This window comes from Sinohyriopsis cumingii, chromosome 8 (genome assembly GCF_028554795.1).
Source record: "Sinohyriopsis cumingii isolate HCF-2022 chromosome 8, ASM2855479v2, whole genome shotgun sequence".
Taxonomy (NCBI): domain Eukaryota; kingdom Metazoa; phylum Mollusca; class Bivalvia; order Unionida; family Unionidae; genus Sinohyriopsis; species Sinohyriopsis cumingii.
The window spans coordinates 85,592,013-85,618,954 of NC_142968.1; the positions used below are offsets into that span (position 1 = coordinate 85,592,013).

The following is a 26,942-nucleotide window of genomic DNA, read 5'->3' on the forward strand; positions in this document are numbered from 1 at the left end:
TGTGCCTTTTATTAGAATATAGCGGCAGCATCAATTTCTTTTAAAGAAATGGTTGAATTTTGCTTTCAAAAAGCACCTCCAATATCCGATTACATTGCAAGAAAATAATTGCCAACGTTAAAAAAGAAAAATTATTTCATATTTTTTGCCCTCTTTAAGCAAATCTTGCTTGTGTATTAATTGGAGGAGGGTGGCTGTATGGTTCTTCCGATACTTTACATATTGGAAGTTATGATAGGCATCTAATTTTGTCTTTGTGTACATTCGTAAGTAGATTGATATTACACAATGGCTTTGGCAGACTTTGTAGAGTTACAGCACTAAATCAACTCTAAACAATTGCTTCGAATTGAGAGAGAGAGAGAGAGAGAGAGAGAGAGAGAGAGAGAGAGAGAGAGAATAATGCTTCCAGGCACATGGATTGTCAAGAAGAAAAACATATTGGATCAATACAGAAAATGACGCGACTCTGACGCAGTTGTCTAACGATACGCCCAGTTACATTCTGATTAACTGTATTGACTTACTCTTATGTTCAGTAAAGATGTCATGATGTGAAAGAAGATTTAATGCATCATATAATACTTTAAGATTAAAAGTATGTATGGTAATACTTTGTAAGTTCTGATGAGATTGTTAAACTAATCTGGCAGCTTAATGTAGATACTGATGGTTTATTTCTTTTAAAAGGTCTCTTTTAACTAGTAATATACGGTACATTATCTCCTTCAGCTTCGAACCATGTGGTTTGAAAGCCCATCTACTTCTTAGGCCCAATCTATATATATTCCGAAAATGGCCCTCACAGCTTTTGTATATAATGTGAACCACTCACAATTTAAAATGATTTACACAGGAATTGTGTTTATTTTCCTCATCCTGAAGAATCTCAGCGGTAAGTGAAGCTTTCCAAATTAAAGTGAAATACAATATTCAGGTTTTCGGATTTACAAAACTTAGAACACTCAAGAAAATATCAGACAGAAGTATGTATATAACAATCGGACTTGCGCAACGTGGTAAAGGTATATGAAAACAAAATGGAACTGTGTGCATCAATGTTTGATCCAACGTTTGATGCAAATATGGGTAAATAGTACATAAATGTGGACTCAACTGCTGAATACCGTAAGAAATTTTCCAATGAATTTGTTGTTTGTTTGTTTTTTGCGTTTTCATTTCACATATAAAGAACTAAAAATGGTGATGAATAAAACTACTTTCTATTCTCTTTTTTGTGATTCACAAGTTTATACAGATATAGTGATGTTATGTATATGTATTTCCATAGTGTGATTAACCTTTGTCCATGATTGAGGGTAGGAGTTTGGACCTACCCCAATAGTGTCATATGATTTTGTAAACATTATATTACAGAGCTAATTATTGTCTATTATTGTAGATTATATTTTAAGATACTAATTAATTGCTGGAAACATGTTTACTTGGGTTTGAATTCAGGACGCTTGTATTTCTCTCGAAAGAAAACATGGTCTACCTGCCATTTCCAGATAGCTTGGTAAATTGTAAGTAAATAGACCTGACCTTGTTTACGAATTTCATGGAAAATTCCATTAAGAACGAGTATTTTCAGAAAATGATTATCGTGGCACAGGTCAAGTGGAGAGATACATAAAGTTGTTTACATTTGAATTTACTCATTCCTATCTTACCGTCCATTGTAGAATCACTCTTAAATTGTGTTCAGTTTTAATTTGAGCGGATTTGTTTATTTAAATTATTCTTTGGAATTACAAAGTGCTCATTAAAGTTAGGATTAAACTGCTTGTTTGGAATTATTGTGAACTGATTCAAGGACATTTAGATTATGTCATTGTGACACATCAAGACTGTTGGCACATCAGCACATTTAAAACCATCGGCACATCAGCACCTTCAAGATTGGAATTTATTCGGAACACTATTCGTTTGGAATTGTGATAGAATGTTTAGGACTACTTGGGAGTTGATTCACAATATAGTAATTTCTTTATAAATTTTCGTTTTGTTTTCTAAGGTAATAAATTATTCGTTGAATTGTACAAAACTTATTGTCATGTTTTTTTCAGCAAAAGGAATAACACATTAGTTCCCAATATGTTGCTTGGGATGTATGTTCAAACGCAGACTCAGGCAGATTAAAGAGAAATCAATTAGAGGGGATTAGAATAGCAAAAGGTCTAGCCAGAAGTGCCACGCAAGCAATATCTATGAAGAATACAATGGTTCAACAGGTTATTTAAATGAACTCCTTCCTACTTTGGCGGGAGAAACGTCAAGATACAATTTACATAATCAACAAAACTTCATTATATTAAACGCCAGACGTGAAATAAATCTTTTCCTGACTCTTCTCTTTTCATATAGATTACCATACCCGAAAATATCAAACCGGAAAGCGATTTCTTAACATTAAAAAAGTATAGTGTTATTGTATTACCCCTCTAAGCTGTTGCGTTCCTTCGTATCGTCTTCCTCTTCATTACAAATACTCTAATATTCACACAGGGATCAGAAACCAATGTAGCTAGCGGCCTATAAAAAAAGACCAGTACGATAATCACCTGATCGATAAGTCTTGAGGCTGCTGTGGGGTAGAAGCATAAAGTGCATATTGTTATATTTTCACATGTACTCAATACACCGTTCAAATGCTCCCAATACACAGCTTAAAGGCAAAATCTAATACTTAGTCTGAACAAAATGCCCGTTTCGATCTCTGCAAGTTATGTTTAATTTTAGCACAGCGGAATTTGCAAATTCGCAAATTTTAATATTTTGACGTTCTTTCAAAGTTATATTACATATACAACGCGTTTAAACTAATGTTTCTTAGATTCTAAATGTAAAGGGATTCTTGTTATTATCAATATTACTCTTCATCACATTATATAATGACCACTTGATAGGGATATAGGTGCATTACATCCTAATCGAAATTGCTTTTGAATTAGGGTGACACCATAGTTTACTTACCTTGGGTGTCTCCTCTTGTTTTCTTCTTTTATCAGAATCATTATCCTATAATTATTAACACACCTAATTTATTATTGTTGTGTTTTCTTTTTCTTCTGTCTTTTGTCATATATGATTAATGTGTACCAGTGTATTTGTACGTGGAAGGGCTTAACTAATATTGTGAGAACTTGAAGCCCGACCTCTTTCGCATAATTTAGTAAATAAAATATGTTTAATCTGAACTAAATAGTATGATGTTTGTTTGCTAAAAATCGGTAGCGAGTAATTGTACGTCGGTATCGAGCATCTCCATTGTGGGAGGTATTAAACAGTTAAATGATTCGTAGATATTTCTCCTTTGTTAAAGTCAAACTGTTGCTTCACTTTCGTTTCAGGCTGTTGTGGATTGGATAGAAATTATAGCAAACCGTTTTAATCGATTTTTGGGATGAAAGAAAAATTAGCATTAGAAAGTAACATAAAGTCTTTTTTGTGAGAAAAGAGTACAAATAAACAAACAAATAAATAATTAAATTTATAAATAGACTGGTTTACCTATAAAAATTTATAAATTTTAAATTTCTTCTGAGAGGATACACTGATGACAAAAAGAAATCAGCCAAAGAATGCTGGCACCAATATTCAGTTTCAGATTTAATTGACTTCGCTTAGAAAATAACTCTAGATGATGGATTCATCAAATATAGAGACAAAAGTCAGAACTTTCACCAAGTAATTGGCAATTATGCATTTTGCATTAGATCGAAATGATAACAGTTATACCTCATCCCACCGAGACGTTACACGCTACGCCGTATTTGAACGAGTGATGTCGAATGCAATACCTATCGATCAAATGAGTGATGTCAAATAAAATACATATTGATCAAATGAGGGATGTCGAATGCAGTAATACCTATCGATTAAATGAGCGATGTCTAATGCAATACCTATCGATAAAGTGAGTGATGTCGAATGCAATACATATCGATCAAATGAGTGATGCCAAATAAAATACATATTGATCAAATGAGGGATGTCGAATGCAATACCCATCGATCAAATGAGTGATGTCAAATAAAATATCTATTGATCAAATGAGCGATGTCTAATGCAATACCTATCGATCAAATGCGTGATGTCTAATGCAGTACCTATCGATCAAATGTTCGATGTCTAATGCAATACCTATCGATAAAATGAGTGACGTCGAATCCAATACCTATCGATCAAATGAGCGATGTCTAATGCAATACATATCGATCAAATGAGGGATGTCGAATGCAATACTATCGATCAAATGAGCGATGTCGAGTGCAATGCCTATCGATAAAATGAGTGATGTCGAATGCAATACCTATCGATCATTCGTGACTTCAAGATTAATCCTACTGATACTGATCATACCTCAGATATATGGAGATGGCTGCCATTAGCTGCCTTTCGGACCACCTCGGTCATTTACAAAAGAAGGACTGACCAAGAAGCTGAAAATGCATCGAGCTAATTCTAGGGAAATCGTAAGGTAGGTTTAGTCGTAGAAATTTCCGAGACGATTTATATGGATTTTTGTTTCTTTTTTGCAAAGAAATTTCCGGCAGAAAAAAAAACATGAAATTATTCTGTAAACTATTGCGCTGACTTCATTCGAGGCAAAATATTGCCTCTCAGAAATAACGCGGCCGTATAAAGTGATCTTAATGGAACATCAACAAATTTAATCTCACGGGGTATTTTAAACGTTCTGAATATTTTGTTATAACTAATTTGCTTCCTTGAACTTGTCAATGAATTTACATGTGATATAACATAGGTAAATGACAAGGCCGTAAACATGTCTGAGAAGGAGAACAACTGTGTTACTGAGCAAAGAGCATGTTGTAAAATCTGGCCACTATTAGGGTACTCTCCGATTGATGTCAAAGCCGACATGGATAAAATTTACGGATGCAATTCTTTGCTTACAATACTGAAGTTGTTTCTTCGTTTTAAAGATGGTCACACATCCATGGAAGATGAATCAATTCCTGGAAAATATTGTCTGCGATTGCTGAACGGGACCTATACTACTGTAAAGATACAAATTGATGAAGATGCGAGAGGCACAGTGGAATATATTTATATTACCACTGACATTAATTCGTCAGCTGTTTTGCATATAGTCAAGAATCATTTGAAGTTCAGAAAGGTTTGTGCATGATGGGTCTTAATTTGTTGACGGCTGATCAAAAATAGACTCGGGATAAAATCGCCAAACATCTACTTGCCAGACTGGAAAAGTGTGGCAAGAGACGTTCGAATGAGATCGTCACAGGTGATGAAACGTGTAATTACATTTTCTAAACCCGACCCAAGAGAAAATAATAAATATTGGATTGGAGAACAGGAGCAGAGACCACAAATCGTTCGACACAGCCTTAATGTTAAGAGAGTACCACATGCATTATGTTTTTATGTAAAAGAGGTCATCCACGTACCTGTGCTTGACTGGATATTTATATGCCTCAAACTAGTTGTCAAAAGTCATGGAACATTACCCAACCACCTCTCTGCGCACCGGTACCCATAATTTCCTTCTGCTCATGACAGTACCCTGGCGCTTAAATTCGCCGTCCTTCCAAACTCCCTGAAGGACCACAGCATCCAAAATTTGCCACACTCTTCATACAACCATGATTTTATCTCGAGTGATTTCTGGCTGAATCACGTTATGAAAGTTTTAATGAGGTACAGACAATTTGAAAGCCGTCATGTGGTTCGAAGTGCGGTTTTCAAGTGTATAAGCAACGTATCAAACTAAGAATATAAAATGGCTTTTAATAACTGGATAATGAGACTTAGATACTGTGTAAGTGCATGGGGAATGCTTAAAGTGGATGCACTGACGTGCTGTTAACTAATAAAGAACTTTGTTGTACAGCGCAGTAATATTCAGAACTGTTTAAGTACCCGTCGAAGTCTGGAAGCAGTGAGATCATAGCGCCTTGCCCATAGCCACGCTACCTTGTCTGACCTGTGCAGGATTCAGTCTAAAGCGCTGATCACAGGTTGAAATGCAATACCGTTAAGGTTAAACGCTATAGAGCTGTCACAGTTTTAATCCTTTGCGGAAATTACAAACTAGCATTTACACAGTGCACATTTTATTTTCAGACAAGCATCATCCTATTTTTGAGAGCATGGAGAAAGTGTTTGCATCTGTTTGACCTACTCTTACTTTGGACTCGAACATTGAATCTAGTCAAAAAGCAACCAAACACCACTGAGTTTGTAAAGTCCGCGAAGCCCGAACAAATATCATTCATACCGCAAGTTCGCAAAACTGATCAAGTTCAGTAATCTATGAATATATCCGCAAGTGTGATCAGCTTGGTGTGTGCGTGTGCATGTGCGTGTGAAGGTTGCAGAAGGTGGATCAACCTTTATCAGGTAGGTAGGAATGAGAAATCATACTTTGATAAGTTCTGTATCCTAATTCACAATGTACTCTGTATATTCAGTTTATATATCAAATTATATGTTATTCATCGTATAAAAACAGTAATTATTCTTTTTTTATAGTGTCTATGGGATATGTCATTTGCTTGGAGGACGTAACACTCTGCAAACCAGTTTGCGTGGCCATAGGGAAAATGGGATGTTTGACATGCACGTGCAGAGCCGATATTACGCAGGATACTTATGATGTTCCATGGCAGCAATCGGAACCACTCGAACATGAAGAGTTACCCAATCCATTCAGAATGGATAGTCAACCACCAGAGTTATCACACTTTCGGGTTCAATGGCAGCCATCAGCACAACTCGAACACCAAGTGTTACCAGATCTATTCAGAATGGATAGTCAACCACCAGAGCTATCACACTTTCGGATTCAATGGCAGCAATCGGAACCACTCGAACACCAAGAGTTACCAAATATATTCAGAATGGATAGTCAACCACCTGAGTTGTCACACTTTCGAGCTGATTTCAACCCTGCTTTTGCTTATAATTCACCTAATTTTAGTCCCCCCAATAATGGCCCCGTGAACCCATATAAGAATTACAATATTTTTAAGAGATCAATTGATAAGGTCAAACGTGGCTTACCATGCAAACCAGATTTTCCAGGATTTTGTCCACAGTCTTGTCTGACCACAGATTATAATGGTTGTACCGTCTGCAATTGCACTGGTACAATAGCAAATGGGAACAATAATAACGGAAGTAGTCAGATAAACATTTATGAGGGAGTTTCTGGTAATGGACTAAATATGCCGTTGACACTAAAGCCCGGAACCATTGGAAATCCTCTTGCAATATCAAACCCAAATGTTGCGAATGGTACCGGAAATGCACAGATGATTCCTGATATTGGCATCGGCAACGTCGGAATTGGTGGAAATTTGAACAAGTCTGTTTCAGTGGCGACCTCTGCTGGATCAAACACAAACAATTTAAATCCAGCTTTTAATGGTCCATCGAATCCTTTTCTTTCACCGTATGGACATGGAAGCGCTGCCAACCAAGCCCCTGGTATTTTCAGCATTTTTGGTCCAATGTTGGCGAGCGGTCCAAGCCAAAATCCATCAAATCCTGCCAACTTTGTCAACATGGGTGTCGGAAATGTTGCTCTAGTATTCAATCCAACAAATGCCTTGAATGTAAATCCAGCAATGCCAGGTATGTATTTGTTTTGATAATTTGCCATTTTTCACAAGTAAGGTTAACATTCTTAATTCGACTTTTAAAATCCTCGCAAGCACGCAATCTGATTAGACTCATGGAACATAAAGGATTGTTCCCCCAGCGTTAATTGAATTTCAATAACCATTAAATATACCTTTTGTATCTGATTTTATTAATGTATAGCTTTCCTTGATTTTTCGGGCAAAAAAAAATGCATCCTACAATGAATGCCAAGTGAAAAGTAAGGCGAGACCCTATGATCGTCGTTCCTTGTATATCTTACATTATTTAACAGACATTATTTCTCGCTTGTTCTCAAAAAGTGCAAAGACGGATTTCATTCAAATTGACATATATAATTTTGGGCTCAGGACCTTTCAAGTTTTTCTCATTTATTAAGGAATCATGCCCCCATTGTTTAGTAATCACTATTCGCATATTAATTCTTTTCAAGTAGTGCTTGAGCAGTTCAAACCAATTTTAGCAGCTGTCCGGTACCATGACTTTTCGGGTTTGGGACAAAAAAAAAAGAAAAACGAACAAAAAGAGAACATGTCTTCGCTTGTCCACAAATATACTAAAGGAAACAAAAGAACATGGAAAATGTAATGCATAACTTGGGTTAAACCTTTCTTTGTAATACCATTGGCTGTACAATCTTTGTTTGTTTGATTGATTTGCATTTTTTGTGTGGGGGTAATGACTTTTTCTAAAACGCAAATATCTCTCCACCTGAGAATTTACAATTGTTTTGTTATTTGACAAAGGTTATTAATATAATTCACTGTCTATACCTATTCAATGGGGAACCGCTGTAAGGAAGCACAATACTATCGGCTGCAACAATACATTTTCCGTCTTAACACGATTTCAGCAAATGTGATTAACAGCAGTTTTGTATACTAATTCAATACTGTAATAAAACAATCTGCCATCAAAAAGTGTCGCTGTCACTAATACATGTAACATTTGTCAACCAACTGTTTCTTAAAGCCCTTTGAATGACGTTGACCACATTAAATACTGAAAGGTCGCTGATACCAAAACATAGCAACAAATCCCTCTGAATAAACAACAGAGAAAACTAACACCAAATTTGACACAAAACAACGCATCAGGCCCTAAAGCTCCGAAAACCTCCAAGTTTGAATGATGTTACGTAATATCTCACTTTTCCAGGGATAATATTGGTTCCAAATCAAACCAGAATGCTGGGCTACATAGAAATGTACCAGATACCCCACACTAACCAAGAAGTGAAACTTAAATATTACAGTTTTAGTGTCAAAAGATCGTTTCATTTTTTTAATCCAAAATGTCCCTTGAAAATGAAACGAAAGAAAAACAAAAAACTAAGATTCAGATGTACATGATATTGTGCACGTCCACTTAAGCAGATTCTATTTACATACTAAGTTGGCGAAAAGTGCTGCTTATATTTTGAAGAAAAGAAATAAAATTTACAATTACGACTGATATTATCATCGTTATCATTACCTTTTCAGTGGGTCCAGGACCATCGGTTCCATAATAATCCAGGAACAATCTAATTCGGCGAAATGACGAATAAAGACACCTGATATCGCATGACATTTTTTTCTTTCATCTGTTACACATTTTACTATTTCATACATCTATGTGCGTTTTCTAGTTAAATCATAGTTTACAAATATAACTTGACGTCATGTCTCTACACCAAGCCATTTTTATGCGTGAGAAACTATATTTTAGATAATTAAAACTTTAATTGCAACTTTTCGTACAACAATTTTGGAGCATTAATTTTGTTCAAATAAGCTAGTACAAGACCACAAACCGATGGCGACCGCTCCGTTGGCCTAGTATTTAGAGAGCTTCCGCCGTGGATATTGGAGGTCACGGGTTCAAACACAGGCCGAGTCATCACAAAGACATACAAATGGTACTAACCGCTAAGTCGCTAGCCGCTCAGCATTAAGAGGTTAGTGTTAGGACTGGTTCGCCCTAGTGTCAGGATAATGTGGCTGGGTGGAACATGATGCACCATGTCTGCGGCATAATGCCTCAGTACTAGACATCACTATAAACTGCCACGCTGCTGACATCGTAGAGATATGATTGAACAATTTTTGAAGCTACGTCACAAACCCTAACCACACATACAAACACACTTACCGTGTGAAAGCTTGTCATTAGCTTCTCGTGGGTCGGTGGTTCTTCCCGGGTTTTCTAGGGTTCTTCCTCCACCAGTTATACTGGCCGCATGTATAGTCTATCTTGTGCTGAAAAATGGCGTTGAACCCAACAACAACAGCAAAAATCGTCCAAAAATGTATACGTACATTAGCATTGATTTTGCTGAATGCATCACTCCGGGCATCTAAATAATGACATTCCAAAGGAATATGGATGTATACGAATCCAAATGAACTGAATACTTGCCACTTAAATTTTGTATAATCAAATTCTAAAAAATGACACCCATTACTGAAATAGTCGATGTTGAATGCCTACACGAATGCCAGCGTGACTTGTACTATAGATAACGTGTCGTCACTGCTAACAATGTAAGGTATTATTTAAGTCTATCTAAACTGAATGATTTCTTCTTTTTTATTGCAAATCTGCAAGAATAACATTAAAATTTAAAAGCACGGTTATTTCATTGATTGTTCAAACGATATCTCATGTTATTTTCAGCACCAATCATTTTGGAAGAATCTCTTTTTGTATATGGAACCGGATATTCGTCCGCAAGAAACTGACCAATGTGGAAAATATCACATCGAATAATTCAGAGCCTCTATCAGAGAGTGGAAGTTATTCGATTCGCATCAGAAATAGACGATAAAAAGAATTCTCAGCGTGGGACCAAAATCTATTCAATTGGAACGTGCCTGCCTTTTTATGTCGCATGTTATACCAAGTCTTCTGCTGGTATACCCCATAAAGTGACGCAATTTTGTCAATAGGAACAAAATTGTCACTCTCCGACCGAAGATAAATAACTTCATATCTATGAAAAAAAGGCACGAAGGTAATAGTAATGATTCTTTCGACATTTTTAAATAGTTGGCGGACAAACATTAGCATGTATTTGTAAACGATTTGTCGTTATAAAATGATAGGAACTGAAAATAACACTTGACAAAGTTTCAAGCAATAATGAATTATGGCGTAATAAGAAGCACTGGTTTAAGCGACATTTCAAATTCAGTGCTAAAAAAAAAAAATATCTCAGACAAAGGCCCAGGGCAAGTAACTTTTAAAAAAAATTACAATCTCTGACTCGAATGACTCAAATTTTATGTGCCCAAAACGGTACTCTTTTTATAGTATTTGGACACAAAGTTCAAATTCCTGTATAATATGGAGAGAAAAAGCACATTTAATTGACTCAAGTGTTTATTCGCCTGTCGAAATATTTCACATTAATCAAGATATTTTCCTCCAGGTCCTAATGTCAACTATTATCCCACTGTTCCCGTGCTCAAAGAATTTTTCAGGCACAGGATCTGAGTACCGGTTATTATTTAAAAAAAAAAATCACTTGCCTTACTTATTCTCCATTCGCCCGACAAGGCTATATCGCTTATTAATATTCTGACGCATCCACCCGGTCCAAAAAAAACATAAATGGTTGGTTCCTTATAATTGTGATTCGTCACTGAATCCTCATTCACATTCTAATGATGAAAGGCTCGCTTCCAACGAGATTTCCAGCAATTTATACAAGTTAATATGTAACAATGTGGCATACAGCACTGTTCTTGCGATTTCAAGTCGACGTAATGTCTGTATGTCATTGTGATCTATATGTAGCGAAACATATTCGGTGGGCTTGGAGCAATTTCTTTTCTGTCTCCATGTTTCTGAATTAAAGCTGATATTTTATATCCATCAGTAAAAACAGTAGCTTCAAGTTCGTAATCAGTTCGCGTGCTATTACTGTGGATGTATTATAATTACAGAAAACACCAACTTTTTAAAATCATCGACCACCAACTGTTTTATCTAAATAGATTTAACTATAATAATCGAAGCTCTTTTGTGTGAAAATAGAACATTACATAAGGGGTTCCTATAAGTCGTTAATTTCTTAGCTTAGCTTAATTGTCAATTAATCTTAAAGGTACTGTTCAAAATACTTAATCATAACTGTATTACGAAACGAACTTCACGAAGGAAAAGATTGTTGTCATTCGTGCTGTGCAAGTAAACGCTGACTACATGCTTATTTTTATTCATCCTGTGCAAGCAAACGCTGACTACATTCTTATTTTTATTCATGCTGTGCAAGCAAGCGCTGACTACATGCCTATTTGTATTCATGCTGTGCAAGCAAACGCTGACTACATGCTTATTTTTATTCATGCTGTGCAAGTGAACGCTGACTACATGCATATTTTTATTCATGCTGTGCAAGTGAACGCATATTATATGCAACAATATGAAATACGGAAAACAGAAAAATTACTGTTCTCCATTCATAAATCACTTGTTTCGCTTTTGTTGACAGTTTTTAGCTTTTGGTACAATTAAGCAGATGATATTAATATGGAGGGATCTATAGAAAAGGTAGCCGATTATTAACAATTTACCAGTGTCGATGAAGAACTCTGAATTACAAATGCAACGTTTTGTCGACGGGCTAACATTTGTTAAAGGCAAATTGATAAACAGTTTTTTTGGGACATGAACTTATTTTATATTTTACGAGAGGGGGTGCATCTACATAGAGATGGGCCCTTGACGTAGAGCTATCTGAATTTTTTAGCTCTGAAAATTACCACTATTTACTTTGGATGTTATTTCTTGAATACATCACTGCTGGTAGGCTGTTTTAATCCCAGTGTCACCCAAAGGATATTTACTGTAATATTACTTGTTTGCTATGACGCATACCGCGTCCTGTTACGTGGTCTTCCTTTTGCTCGATCGCTGCAAGTAAATAATTCCTTACTTTATCCTCCCACGTTTTGGGTAAAATCCTCCCATTCTGCACTAAAGCCTTTGAAGAGAAACGATTCCAGCAAATGCAATATATATTGAGCGTGATACATTTATCAAAGTGGCATTTTACCAGGGAATGTATATCTGTTTGGAAATGCTGGAAGTAGTTACTCACTTGGGGTAATATGTTTCTTTTCTTGCAGGCAATATTAAAGGCGATGTTGTTCTTATTGCTACTGTTGTGCCCAGTTAAACACCACTGCCACCAAAATTCTGCATTTCAAAAAACTTCTTAAATAAGTTTAATTTCCTACCATAATACGATTGCTTAGTAGGAATAGATTAAATTTTCTTTAGTTTCTATCCCGTTTGTCTTAAAAAGAAATGAGTGGTGAATGTGTAAAATAAATTTCTTACTGAGTAAGCATGTTTTAGTGATTGGGCGTACCCGAATTTATACTGATTCTTGTCTTTGTGCGACAACACTGTATCAGTCCATAAAGACTAACAAGAAACCACGTGATACAAATATATCATGGACGATGAGCTTACCAAGGCAAATGGGAGTGGACTATCTTTGCAAGCCAAGATTCCGATATGCTAACCCAAACTACAGCTTGGCAGATCGAGCAGATATGTATGTGCTTAGAGTTTTTTAATTTTATTGCATGAGACGGCAAGCCATCGCTTCCAGTCAAAATTAAGTTGCTCAATACTTGAACACTATTCCTATATGATCGAGGCAAAGGGAGCACACAACTTGAATGGACTCATAAATAAGCATTTTCTCACTGTCAGTCCGTGTTTATACAAATAGCTTTCACTCAAACACACCTGTAATGGCTTCTCTCTGATACGTAGTCATATAGTCATACCATCGATGTTAAACATACAATGAATCCTTAGAAGTCAACTGCCTCCACCATTTTCGGCTGATGAACAATGCATCGCTATTACACGCTATTGGTTAGTGGGCATTACATTCTAAGGGAAACAACTCATGAAATTGAATAGAAGTTGCTAGGACAAGACACTAAAACGTCTTCATATAACCAGTGACCTTAGACTTAATTCTACTGTAGTTTGTAAACATGATGTAACACATTCTATTTCCCTTATAAGTAGGTAAGAATGATCATCCGGTTTGCAAACGTTCTAGGAGCACTCACTGCAATATCTATCAAAAAGTTATTCAGCCTTCTCACACTCGCACTCAGACTCACACTTACGTCCAGATATTTATAACCAAATTTAGGTGGACTTAGTTTGAAGCAGTGACATAAATTGTAGAGTGTTAATGCACTTGTGGTAAACAGAAACAAGTGGCTTAACAAAAATAATTCGTACTTTTCTGAGTTAAATACGTATTGAAAAAAGTAACCATATTTTGAGCCTTACTAGCCCTGCAATTTAAATCTGATTGAAGTTCGAGATTACAACAACCGCGACAATCTCTTTGGGATTAGTCGGCGTCACTTCTCTGTCAATCATCTTGTCAAAAAACCTTTTATGGGTCAATAGTTTCGATAAGATCAAATGTGTTCCGACTGGTGGATGACAGTGGTGTTATGCATAACGATCGTTTCTCAGTAGAATGTGCTCTGACCTAAGAAGTGGAACTATTTGACTGTCCTCAGGCCTATGACTGAATATTACGTCATAATGACCTTATGTATCTGTTGCACTTTATCTAAATTGTTTGCGGCTAATTATTGTTGATATGTCAACACATTGACATATCACTTTCTGTGAATCTGATTAGTCCAATAATAATTGCTTTCCTTGGTCAGTATTATCATTATTGATTGCCTGCGACCATGTGAATTGTCATTGAAACTCTTTCTAGAGAATTTATTTTGCTATTGCTATTGCCATCAACAATATATAGGCCGTCATTCCCATCGGGGGAAAAAAAAAACAAGCAACTATCACAAAAGACGCACCTTATGTTGGAATATGACCCAACTATACTACATGGAATTTTCTGATTGCTAAATCAAACAAATGAACACGAATAAACGTTCAAGTAGTTAAATGGAAATATTGCTCCACTTCACCCAACCCACACAATCGCAAGACAAGTATGGCTTGTATGTCAACTTTTTCCAATATAAAGAAGCAACCTCTTATGAAGAGTTGTTGTTGTAGGGTTTAACTCCATACTTCAGCACAAGATAGGATATACACGGTGGCCAGTATAAATGGTGGAGGAAGACCCCAAGAAATGCCAGAAAGAACCACCGACCCACGAGAACCTACTGGCAAGCTTTCTCACATACCCATATTGGCCGAACCCGAGACTCGAAACCACGCAGACAGATATGAGATGGGTGTGATCCGTAACGGTGAGCGCTTTAAACCACTTGGCCACTTATGAAAAGAATGGCTACAAATGCTGGTCTATCAACTGTAATAACGGTATTTAGCCGCAACATTCTTCCAAATTAAAACAATGTCAATATCCGGTCGCAAAACATGTTACCTGGAATAGGATCTCCGTGTCAACCTTGTGAATACAAATCGACCACAGCCAACAGCTCTAGATTATTACAATTTTCAGCATCTAACAATCATTATTTTAGAAAATTATTCTACAACTAGAGTTAGGTGATATTGTTTACATTTGCGACATGCACAGTGGAGAGAATGTTGGTATACCTCTATGTTACTTGGATGTCCTGTTACTGAAATTTCTTTGCATATTGTAACTTGTGCATGATCTAAACACACAGCTAACTAAATTGATTGCTCTCTTGTGCAAAAACAACATCAGCCTTTGATTTGTCTGACGTACAATTATTTAGCAGATATTAAATGATGGAAAAGGAATTTTTGCTGTTGCACCGTCTTTAAATTCTTTTTATATTTCTTATATGCGTTTATGGCCATATTTGATGAAACCAGTACAATTTTGAACGCCATTTATTATGAGGCGCCGTAGGAGACAAAAGCTGGTCCAATGAGAAAGTTGCAGTTGAAATTTCGATGTCGTATGTCCAGAAATCTAATATCACGTGTTGGATCAAATTGCATGTCCTTAAAGTTCCATTTTCTAGATCGAGATTTTAGATGTTGAATTATACAGTGATGTTTTAAAGTTGTTTCCTATGTCGACGTTTTACAGCGTATATTTTGAATTACACAGCGGTGGTTGAAATTACAATATATATATATATATATATATATATATATATATATATATATATATATATATATATATCGAGAATCCCGAATTCACACGCTGTTTGTGATGAAAGTTCCATTTCATATGGCGAGTATTTAGATTTCATCTGTTGAATTTCATAGTAACGAGAAGCTGCCTCCTTCTTTAAAAATAAGGCGGTCTGTTCACGAGAGCGACCTCTAGCGAAGAAATTCATAGTACTTCTCGACCTGTGAATGGTAACTTTCAAACTGTAAATGCATGAAATGTAATGGCGCCTCATAACTGAATACACGAATGATGTATCTTAATACTCGATATTATTTTAAATTTTATTAAAGGGGACATTGTGCAATGGCTGTGTAATTCAACAATCTCAAATCTCAGCATCCTAAATGGAACGTTCAGCACAATCAATGTGATTCAACATGTTAAATTGAAACTCTCGACGTATGACATTAAAATTTGAACAACCGCCGTGTAATTCAGAAGAACCAAAAATATAAATATAAAAACTCAACATTGGACATCGAATTTTTAATCGGCACTGTATAATTCAACAGATGAAATCTAAATACTCAACATATAAAATGGAACTTTCAAAACAAACTCTTTGAACCGATACGTAAATGAGGAATTCTTGACGTGTGACACTGAAATTTCAACCACCGCAGTGTAATTCAAACTATTCAATATAAAACCTCGACATAGAAGATATAACTTTCAACCACCACTGTTTAATTCAACATAAACACTCTAATATATCTACCTAGAAAATGAAACTTTAAGGACAATACGTTTTGTGTACAACACGTGAAATTGGAATTCTGGACATGTGACATTAAAATTTCAACGGCAAAGTTCTGATTGGACCAGCTTTTGTCCACTACGGTGCCTCATACTTTATGTCAGTGTATTCTCTGTTATATTTTAACCAGTTATGCTGAGAGGCTTTAGTTCTTGAACTCTTCAATTAATACAAGTTGTCTAAGACTTTCATAATCTTGATAACTTTCTTGGCTAGGCACCATCTGTCAAATAACTGCTCTTTTCCTCTTGCGAATTCAACACGAGTTTGTTCAGCTTCTTTTTTATAGTTCCTGAATTTTTACCGATAAGCCTCGGGGACTAACTCATAACCCTTTAAGATGCATTCCTTCACCAAATCATAATAGCACCCTGCTGTACTGACAGAGATGCATAGATATCTCGGGCTTTGCCAAAAAGTGCAAACTGTAATAATTGACTCCAATGCTCTCATGACCATTTCAAATTTTCAGCAACGTTTTCAAACTAAGGAAAATATTTGTCTACATCTTTTAATATAAAAGGGAGCACTAACTTAATATTATTAGTGACATCAAAAATTGGATTTGTATGTAAAGTGGGAATTTGTATTTCACTTGCCAGTTCTATTTCTTTTATTCTATATTGGTACTTCCTCTCTTCCATCTCTCTTTGCATTTGCATATTTCTCTCTCTCTCTCTCTTATCTAATTGCATTTTTTCACCTCTTTCTGTAACTACATTTTTTTTTGCAACAGCATTTCTCTCTCTCTCTCTCATCTAATTGCATTTTTTCACCTCTTTCTGTAACTGCATTTTTTTCTTTTTGTAACAGCATTTCTCTCTCTCTCTTTCTCTCTCTCTCTCTCTTATCTAAATGCAATTTTTCACCTCTTTCTGTAACTGCATTTTTTTTTGTAACAGCATCTCTCTCTCTCTCTCTCTCTCTCTCTCTTTTCCTTATCCAACTGCATTTGTTTCTCTTCTTTCTGTAGCTGCATTTGTTCTTTGTTTTAACTGCGTTTGTCTTTCAATCTATCTTTCTTCCTGATCCAATTGCATGTGTTTTTCTTCTTTATCGTTCTTACGTTACAGCTTCCTTAACTCTAATTCCATCTTGTATTTCAATTTTAATTCCTTTACGTTAATGTCAGAGTGTGACACAGACTTATTAGTAGAAACCAAAGCACGTTTATCCAAAAACATTCCTTTCCACCACATACAGAACCAAAATATTTATTAATTCTTGCTTCGTTAGGTAAGATTTTGCCTCAGAAAGATCATATTCTCTGGCAAGTTGAAGCAATTCATCTTTTTTCAAAAGGTCAAACTGTTCCTAGGTAGGATTTGAAAGAAAGATTTCAAAATGTTAAATAATACTCTGGATTTTAAAAAATAAAAAATAGAGAAATTTAAATTTTTAAAAAATAAAGCTTTCTGAAATATTTTAGCCAAAATTCATATATCCCAAGGACGAGCGCCCAATTTTCTTTGTAACGTGTTTAGGGTCATACAAAACGTAACAAGAAAAAAATTAAGACAACAAGCTTTGTAAAATTTAACAAATAATTTGTGCACCACAACTCTTACTGTTACTGGTTCTGAATCAATGTCAGGAACTAGGTCAGCATTAGATACAGATGTTCTAATGTTAGTTGTTTACTACTGAATTAAATGTCTGGAAAATGTCAATCCAGTAAATAAAATTACATTACAATAACATGTGATGGAACAAAATAAAAATAAGACTTACAAACAATTAAATTAAATCAACTATTAATTTAATCAAATATACATAACAATTCACTGATTCAAATCATTGTTTATCCACCCTAAACTCTCAAGCATGTATCGCTGCTAACTGATCAAACTAAAAAAGTGATTTGAATTTGCAACATAGCTTTAACAATTTTTCAGTCACATCGACACGATGTCTGCACTGAAAGTTTCTAGTGATGTCATACAATGGGACGTCATGTCGCTGTTGTTGTTGTTGTTGTGGGGTTTAACGCCATTTTTCAGCACACGATAGGCTATGCATGGCGGGCAGTATTAATGGTGGAGGAAGAACCCGGGAAAACCTCGGGAAGAACCACCGACGCAAGAGAAGCTACTGGCAAGCTTTCATACATACCCACATTGGCCGAATCCTAGACTCGAACCCACGCAGACAGAGGTGAGATAGCAGTGATCTGTAACGGAGAGCGCTTTAGACCACTAGGCCAGACATGTCGCATCATTTCTCACCCAGTCACATTATTCTGACTCCAGGTCGACAAGTCTTAGCACTAGCTTCTTAATGCTGGGCGCCAAGCGAGGCAGCTACTAGTACCATTTTTATAAGTCTTTGGTATGACTCAATTGTGGATCTAACCCGCGACCTCCCGCATCCGATGCCGACGCCCTAACCACTTAGACCACCGAACGTATAATTGGGTCTTTCGTGTATGAATAATCGGCACTTAGTATTAAATGGCCATTAATATGGTATATTAACTTAGGAATGGTCACTTACCACCAATAAAATGCCTCGCTTAGAGACACCACAGCAGTCGACCGAGACCTCTGGGCAAGACTGAAACCGAATTCAGTGGTTATGAGGAGTCCTCCATTCAAATTAGTAATACTGTATTATGGCTTAGAGATTTTGACTATTCCAAGCACTTATAATGACCACAATTTTTCCGCCATAACTAATATTCCAATGTTTATTTTTTTTTTAAAGTAGTTGAAACGTGTTACCGGTACCTTTGTAATCTGCAACTTTGCGAGCATTGTTAACAATGGGAGACTACATGTAATGCCATCACAAGGTTTTAGTATCCGAACTAGTGAAACAAGTAACAACAGCTAATTGCACCGGGGGGGGGGGGGGAGAAAATGCATAACACGAAACCTAAAATACAGCATAATGCATTTAATTACACGTTTTCAAGTAAGAACAGACTAAACTAAAATTAAGAAAGCTGAATATTACAAAATTATATAGATACAAATAAGAATCCTTTCCATCTAACCCTTTCAAAGTCTAAAATAGTATGCAAAACTCATGATAGTAACAGAGTAGAGAGATATGTGGAATTTATTTTTTCATTTATATCCTCTTTGGTCTTATGTGTTTGAGACCGCTCCGGTGGCTTAGTGGTTAGAGCATCCGTCTCGGATCGGAAGCGGTAGGTTGTGGGTTCGATCCCTGGCCGAATCATACCAAAGATTTACAAAAATGGTACTAACAGCTGTCTCGCTTGGCGCTCAGCATTAAGAGGTTAGTGTTAGGACTGGTCGGACTCGTGTCAGGATAATGTGACTGGGGGTGACATCATGCTACATGTCTGTGGCATCACTATAAACTGCCACACTGCAGACTTTGTAGAGATATGACTGAAAAATTGTTAAAGCTACGTTGAAATTCCTAATCACAGACACACCTATGTGTTTGAATATGATCATATGATATTTGAAATGGACTATAGCAAACTGTTCACTTACTTGAATGGTAAAATCATACAATATTTGAAATGGAATATACAAAGATGTAAGCTTAGTTGAAGGGTAAAATAATACAACATTTGAAATGAAGTATGGCAAAATGTACGTTTACTTGAATGTGAAAATCATAAATATTTGAAATGGAATATAGAAATATGTACATTTACTTGATGAACATCATTTGTACACAGTAGCGTACAAACGAGGAGAGGGGATGGACGGGATGGTTGCCCCGGGCGCCCGAGGTCCTAGATCGCCAAAAACCCATTTGGTCCTTCATATTCGCCCCGGGCACTTTTTACCCTTATTATGTCATTGCTTATAAAATCAGTTTTGTTTCAATATAAAAATAAATATTTTCTGACTTTGGATCTTTTAGAATAAAAATATTAGATGACTTCCGTGGATTCTTGACTTTGCTAAACCGATTCTTTACTGTACATTTGACACGAGATTACGCGAAAATAAATAATTCCCAAAATTTGTAGTTATGTTTATATATCTATATATTTTTATTTATCTGTATGTGGTCGAAATTGTAACTCCTTATTTGAAACTTTAAACTTAAAATGCTGCAGAATAGTACCGTTATTTCGTTTAAGGAAAATACTTCACTAGTCTCCGCTCGCGGCTTCTATGATAGATATAGAGCAATAGTTAAGACCGTATCCAAAATAAAGTTTTTCTTTTCTTTCTATGGCACTCATTTATTGGAACCAGTACATAAACTCAACAACGAGGATATATATGACGTTGAAAACGTGAATACTGAGTTCTAAAACGCGCTGTAACCTAATAATGATCAATGCCAATCGTAATGTTGAAAACATCAATACAAGTTCCAGTAAACGAGGTAACCAATATAAAGGCGTGGACATCTTTTTGTCTGATGGAACAGACTGGTCCTTCAATTAAATGCGTAGCACGATCTTATTCTTTGACCCTCTCTGTTTTCCTCGTAACGGTAAATATGGTAACATCTTTTCATCGGACAGCAATAATATGGTGTGATCGAGGGGAAGTTGTGGCACGATTGAAAGAAAGCTATTGTTTCGGTTGCAAACAGTACTGACTGTCCACGCAAACAGAAAATCCTCTATATATCTTCAATATTCAAAATATAAGTCCGAAAATTATAATCGAAAAAAGCCGTATACTCTACTGAATTTCACAAGGAGATGGATCTGAAAACCAATATATTATTACCAGACAGACAGTGTGATTATACAAATACAAGTGTATCATCATAGTACAAATAAATTGACAACACTGCTAATAATGAGATAATTTATAACTGTCTTATATATAAGCCAATGATTCCAAAACTAGTCAATTCAAGTGATATTTAAAACAAAAATTTACACTTCAGTTCTTCTACATGTGAACTTGCACCTTCTAGAAAGATTCAGTTTCTTACCATAGTATGTTATTAGGTACGTTTTGCAGTTTTTATATTGGACAGGTTATAAGTATATACAACATCGTAATTTTTATTTTGGTTATTGTAGTTAAATGGATGTGATCTAAATGTCCAAACTAATACAATATTTTCTGAATTAAAAGATAATCCGTCCTGTTTGTTGAAACTCTACTAATGAAACTTTTCCCAAATTCAAACACTGGCTCCACATTATAGTTTAAAATGTGCTACCAAAAACAAAAAATAAAATAAAGCATCTGAACTAAATTTCATCTCATACAAAGCAAACTAAAATACGCAGAAGAAAGCATTTGAATATTCAGATGTTCATTTTACTAACGTCGTTCCTTTCTCGTTACCATTTTCAGGCCCTTATTTTACTTACGACGTTCCCTTTTCGTTCCGAGCTTTGCTCTTGGCTTTGACAAGCAACACAAGATTTCATACTTTCCAAAAACTTTGCCATTCATTTCTTCGATTGCTTTTAGGGCATCTTCTCGTTTTTCAAATTTGACGAACCCCAAATCTCTCACTACGTTAACCTTTTCGACATTCCCAAATTCTTCAAACTTTTTCTGCAAATCGGGTAATTTTGTGTTTCTCATGAGATTCCTCACATGAACAACCTTGACCTTAGACATGTACTCTTCATCTGGTTCGTTTGGAGGATAATCCCACTGAACAGAAATTTTATACCCAAGCAGCAATCTCCATTCATACTTCAGCTTTAGCATTGCTATCAGTGCCTGCTTGTGATTTTTATATTCAACAAAGCAGTAACCTCTGTTTTTGAGGTTGTTTTCCAGCATTTCAGGTGTACAATATACGATCACATCCTTGATTCCTGGTGCAATCTTCCCATAGTCCTCTTTTAGCTCTTCTGCCGACTTGTCTCTGGGAATATTTTGAATAAGCAGACGTGTCTTTAAAGATGAAAAATTTGCTTTTAGTGTCTTGCCAGATTGGACCTCATATTTGTTCAACAGACAGTGAGCCTTTTCGGTATCTTCTTTCTTATAATAACTAACGAAGCAGAACCTCCTATTGTAGCCTGTATGTTTGTCAATCATCAAACGAACCTCATAAATTTGTCCAATTTCTTGGAATAATGGTATCAACTTGTCTTCAAACCACTCTCTAGGGATCCGACTAACAAAGAGCTGATGACCGTTTTCCTGGGCCAGAGGGCGAGCTCCGTATCTTCTTTGATTTTCTGTGATTTTTAGCCGATAAGCTTTATCTTTCAGAAGTTCTCTCAACTTCTGTTCATCCGGACCTGGAGGTGACCTTTTCTTCCGCTGTATAAACCTTTTGCAGTCAGCAATGTCTTTCAAATCTGAAGGTTGAGAAAAATTATTGAAGTCAACACGACTGTTCCACACTTACGTCACCTAGTATATCGTTATAAGGCAACACGCAAAGCTGGACAAAACCAATGTTTTATGCCTAAGCTAATAAGGCTGAGGGTTGGGGATGCCGTTCAATGTTACCTGCAACGTACTGCCTAAAATTTAGTAATCATGCCACTACACCTTTATTCTTGCATCACATATTTGCATAGCATTTTTCCACAAGATTAACTTTTTAACATCCCGTGTGATTATTTATGAAGAACGATTTCCATTTTTAAACTTTGATTTCACCGCTCTGGTGGCCTAGTGGTTAGAGCGTCTGCCTCGGATGTGGGAGGTCGTGGGTTCGATATCCGACCGAGTCATACCAGAGACTTACAAAAATGGTACTAACAGATGCCTTGCTTGGCGTTCAGCATTAAGAGGTTAATGTTAGAACTGGTCGGCCTGGTGTCAGGATAATGTGACTAGGTGGGACATCATGCTAAATGTCTGCGGCATGATGCCCCAGTGCTAGACATCACTATAAACTGCCACATTGCAGACATCGTAGTGATATGACTGAAACAGTTGTTAAAGCTACGTAAAAAATAAAAAATCACATCACAAATCACATCAATGAACTTTGATTTCATTTTGGTACGCATCTGCGTTCATGGTGGACTGTTAAAAGACCGAATTGCATACCATTACACCCCCCATAGTTACGGAGAAAGATCTTTAAAAAAAAAATCCCCGAGAACTCGACTGATAACAAACTGGGCCCATACCATAGTCGGTACATATCAGACACGGATTATAATGAAGTCGGCTACATCTATAATAATAATAATAATAATAATAACAATAATAATTATAAATTGCAGTTCTAATAATCGGTAAGGAGCGGATGCTATAGTTTATTATATGTTAGAACCATAGTATTATTGATTATGAATAACCATTGCATCGCATAAAACAAGAGGGCATTATTGTTTATGAAAACTGCACGTACTGAATTGTATTATTGCTACAAAAACAGGGTATTAATGTTTATGAAATCTAACCGTACTGTATTCTATTGTATTTATGCCACACAAAAAGGGCGTTAATGTTTATAAAACTACACGTACAGTAGAGCGTTTTGATTTGATTCCATCCCATTAAAACAAATCTAAACATAAGTCCCACCATGAAGACTTGCAATCATCTGTCTGAAATTGATTTCTTCATGGTACACAACATGGCAAATTGTTACGAAGCCAAGGTAGATATTGTAAGTGTCCTTAGGCAAGTGTCTTTGACTAAATACCTAATAAAAGCAAGATGCATTTAGTCCCCCGTGTTTTCATTTTATAAAATAAAATTGAATTAATTTAACCCTTGAGCGACTTATGCTGATTTGGTTGGTCTGCAACATCGTTTGCTCAGCGAAGAGCATTTGATTAGGCAACAGAAAACATATTACTGGGAGCTGCGTGACAGATTACACAGAATATAGTATGAAGCTGCAGAAGGGTAAATTACTGCATTTCAGTTGCTGAAGCATGTGGGAAAATATATGCATCAGTTAATTATTAACCGACTACATAAAATTTCATAGCATGATTTAATGATAATGTAATTATATGAGTTAATTCGAAAAATGCACGGATCATATAAGTGGATAATGTCTCGTCATATGCACTGGACATAAGGGTACATTTTTCAATTAAATTGATTACTTATGCACGGTCCTCTAAGATCACAACTCAGTAAATAAATAAAGCGTCTTCTTGAGACGTGTTATTTCCTGGATTTGTTCAGTCAGCATTTAACCTCTATAATATATAATAATAAAAATAAGAATCAATGCATTTAAAAGGTTGATCCAAACAGTAGTACATGTCTATACAGAGCTGATGATATGTTTTATGTTTGTGTCTAAATGTAAATATTTACGTCACCAAATCATGATATTATGCGGAACAGGGTGACCATGTTGCGTCAGATGGAATTGTACAAATTTATCACGTATGAAATACGTCAGTACTCCTGAAATACTCCCAACCCGTGTACGTTTTAAGACTTGGCCACAGTAGTTTTAGGTTACTTCACTAAATTTTGTATTCCCAGTTTCAATCCTATACTGCCCATCTACAAAACACAAACGAAGAAAATCACCATCTTATGCATCAGACTAATAGTTCATCATATCAGTTGAGCTATAGCACCTGTTCCTATGAAAGGAATTATAGTTAGAAAACGTGATGCGTCAAAAACAATAAATTACCTTCTCCTTGTCCTCCCCTCTCTTCCTTGCATTCCTCTTTGTTCTGGTCTGGATGATTGTCGGCCATGATTTACTGAGTACAGGCTAAAAGGAAAGAACGAAAATAATAGGGGGAACATGTATATGCAAGTGCATATGATAGCCAGCCATATTATTCGTTATATTTGTGTTGTTAAATTTGCTGATTATGAGCTCTGGATAACAAAACATTACAGTTTATCCAATTTAATAATCACACGTGATACCTCTAGAGTGACGGCATTCAAAATATGTTCTTGAATTCTCTTAAGTTACCATGACTTGACAACAGATAGATATTACTATCAAACCATGACGGCTCCGTATGTTTGAAATCACTGGGCACTCAACTCTAAGTCATTTAATAAAGTTACACAATATATTTTTGGGGTATTTATATACATATAAACTTGGGTTCTGAAGCGCAATTCGAGAAAACGGAAATTAGAAGACAAAGTCGTCAATTTTCTTGTTCGATTCTAACTTTATGCAATTTGCCAAATCCCCAAAATATAATGTCATAACTTGGACCAGCTGAAGTGGAACATTGCCTCATTATTTGCTTCGTGCAATACTTAGGTTAAGTTCTATAAGTCTTCAGTGTTTCTGGTTTCTCTTTCGATCTGTTTCCATAACGAATAATATCACTAATTACAACAAGAAGTCAATATGTGGAATAAGCCTTGGTTAGGTGGAAATGGGTTACATTTTCATTTCAGTATGAAATCTATGCCAATTTTAAAGCCACCACCACCAAAAATGCTAATTTTAATTTAGTTCCGAAGCTGTTAGAAAATCTGCAAGCGGAATTAAAATATCACAGCTAGCCCTGCATGCTATGAGATCTCTTTACAACACTGACAAGGAAAAACATGTCTCTACTTAAGAAAACTACTTCCTATCAAATCGATTTAGTCAGATGTGTAAACTTGTTGACAAAATGTAACTTGTGAAACAATCTCGCCATTTTATAACAAACTTATTATTTACATAAACTTAATTTACGTATATGTACATTCTGTTAAGTATCTGCTCTTTGATAATATACGTTCTCGTAGAACATGGGCAAAATGCCTAGATTTGTGTTGCCCAGAACACCACCCAATTCTTTTTTAAAAAAAACAGTTGGTTATCTAGTCTTACCATGGATATGAAATCAATTAACAAACTCGTTTTTAAAATTACACATATGGCAGGAAAGGTAAACTAAAATAAAAAACTGTTGATATAACTAGTGTTGTATTTAAATGGCTGATAACTTAATGGTTGAAACTTTGGGCATTAGTTATTACTAACGGAAGCATACGGGAACCGTTGTGAAGATTCGGCAAAGTAAATGATACAATAAAAGTAGCCGACACGACGCAAATTTCTTTTCAGCAGGATCTAATCTGCGAAAATATTTCAAATATTTTAAAACATCTGATACGACGGATTGGCGAACCGATCAGATAGTTCATTGATTCGGGTCTGTGAATTTCATTCGATGTTGCGGCATGCCACCGCATTCAATCAAAATCAAGTTGCTCAAATTTGATAACTGTTCCTACATGATCGAGAGAAGGGCAGGCAATATACAAGTGGAATGAATTCATAAATAAGCAATGTTTCACCACAGTTCCGTGAAGCTAGAAATTTTGCGATCTTTTTATAATGGAGCTGAATGCGGATAAAACAGTGTTGCTTGATTAAGTTTATCTTCTCCAAGGACGAATACTGGTTTTAATTTCAATTTTTGTCGCCTGCTTTTAATGGTGTTGAACGAGCCACCAAGCCATTTTTGGGTAGACTACCGGCAATTGTGCAAAGTTTTGGACACTTTCATGCATCACAAGAAACTAAAAGGTTGTTGAAATAATTGAAATTCTCTGTGTTTTCAATTAAATATAAATATTTTTCATG

General features: G+C 35.8%; 2 protein-coding genes across 2 annotated transcripts; one reads left to right on the top strand and one right to left on the bottom strand.

Moving 5' to 3' along the window:
• Window positions 1–392: 392 nt before the first annotated feature.
• On the top strand, window positions 393–9,227 carry LOC149794051 (uncharacterized). Its single transcript, XM_089966504.1, has 3 exons — window positions 393–895; window positions 6,520–7,623; window positions 9,135–9,227. The coding sequence occupies exons 1-3, from the start codon at window positions 796–798 to the stop codon at window positions 9,158–9,160; spliced, it is 1,230 nt and encodes a 409-aa protein (XP_089822630.1). The 5' UTR covers window positions 393–795; the 3' UTR covers window positions 9,161–9,227.
• Window positions 9,228–21,796: 12,569 nt separating this feature from the next.
• LOC149794052 (heterogeneous nuclear ribonucleoprotein R-like) lies at window positions 21,797–25,089 on the bottom strand. The gene is made up of 2 exons (XM_089969082.1): window positions 25,023–25,089; window positions 21,797–22,755 (listed from the first exon to the last, which is right to left on the bottom strand). Exons 1-2 carry the CDS (start codon window positions 25,087–25,089, stop codon window positions 21,797–21,799), a joined length of 1,026 nt encoding a protein of 341 aa, XP_089825208.1.
• Between the last annotated feature and the right edge of the window lie 1,853 nt (window positions 25,090–26,942).

Coding starts and splice junctions, on each gene's coding strand:
- LOC149794051 (XM_089966504.1), top strand. CDS start 796: ATGGCCCTCACAGCTTTTGTATATAATGTGAACCACTCACAATTTAAA. Junction 896..6,519: donor CATCCTGAAGAATCTCAGCG/GTAAGTGAAGCT, acceptor CTTTTTTTATAG/TGTCTATGGGATATGTCATT. Junction 7,624..9,134: donor TGTAAATCCAGCAATGCCAG/GTATGTATTTGT, acceptor TTACCTTTTCAG/TGGGTCCAGGACCATCGGTT.
- LOC149794052 (XM_089969082.1), bottom strand. CDS start 25,089: ATGGCCGACAATCATCCAGACCAGAACAAAGAGGAATGCAAGGAAGAG. Junction 22,756..25,022: donor GAGGGGAGGACAAGGAGAAG/GTAATTTATTGT, acceptor CTCAACCTTCAG/ATTTGAAAGACATTGCTGAC.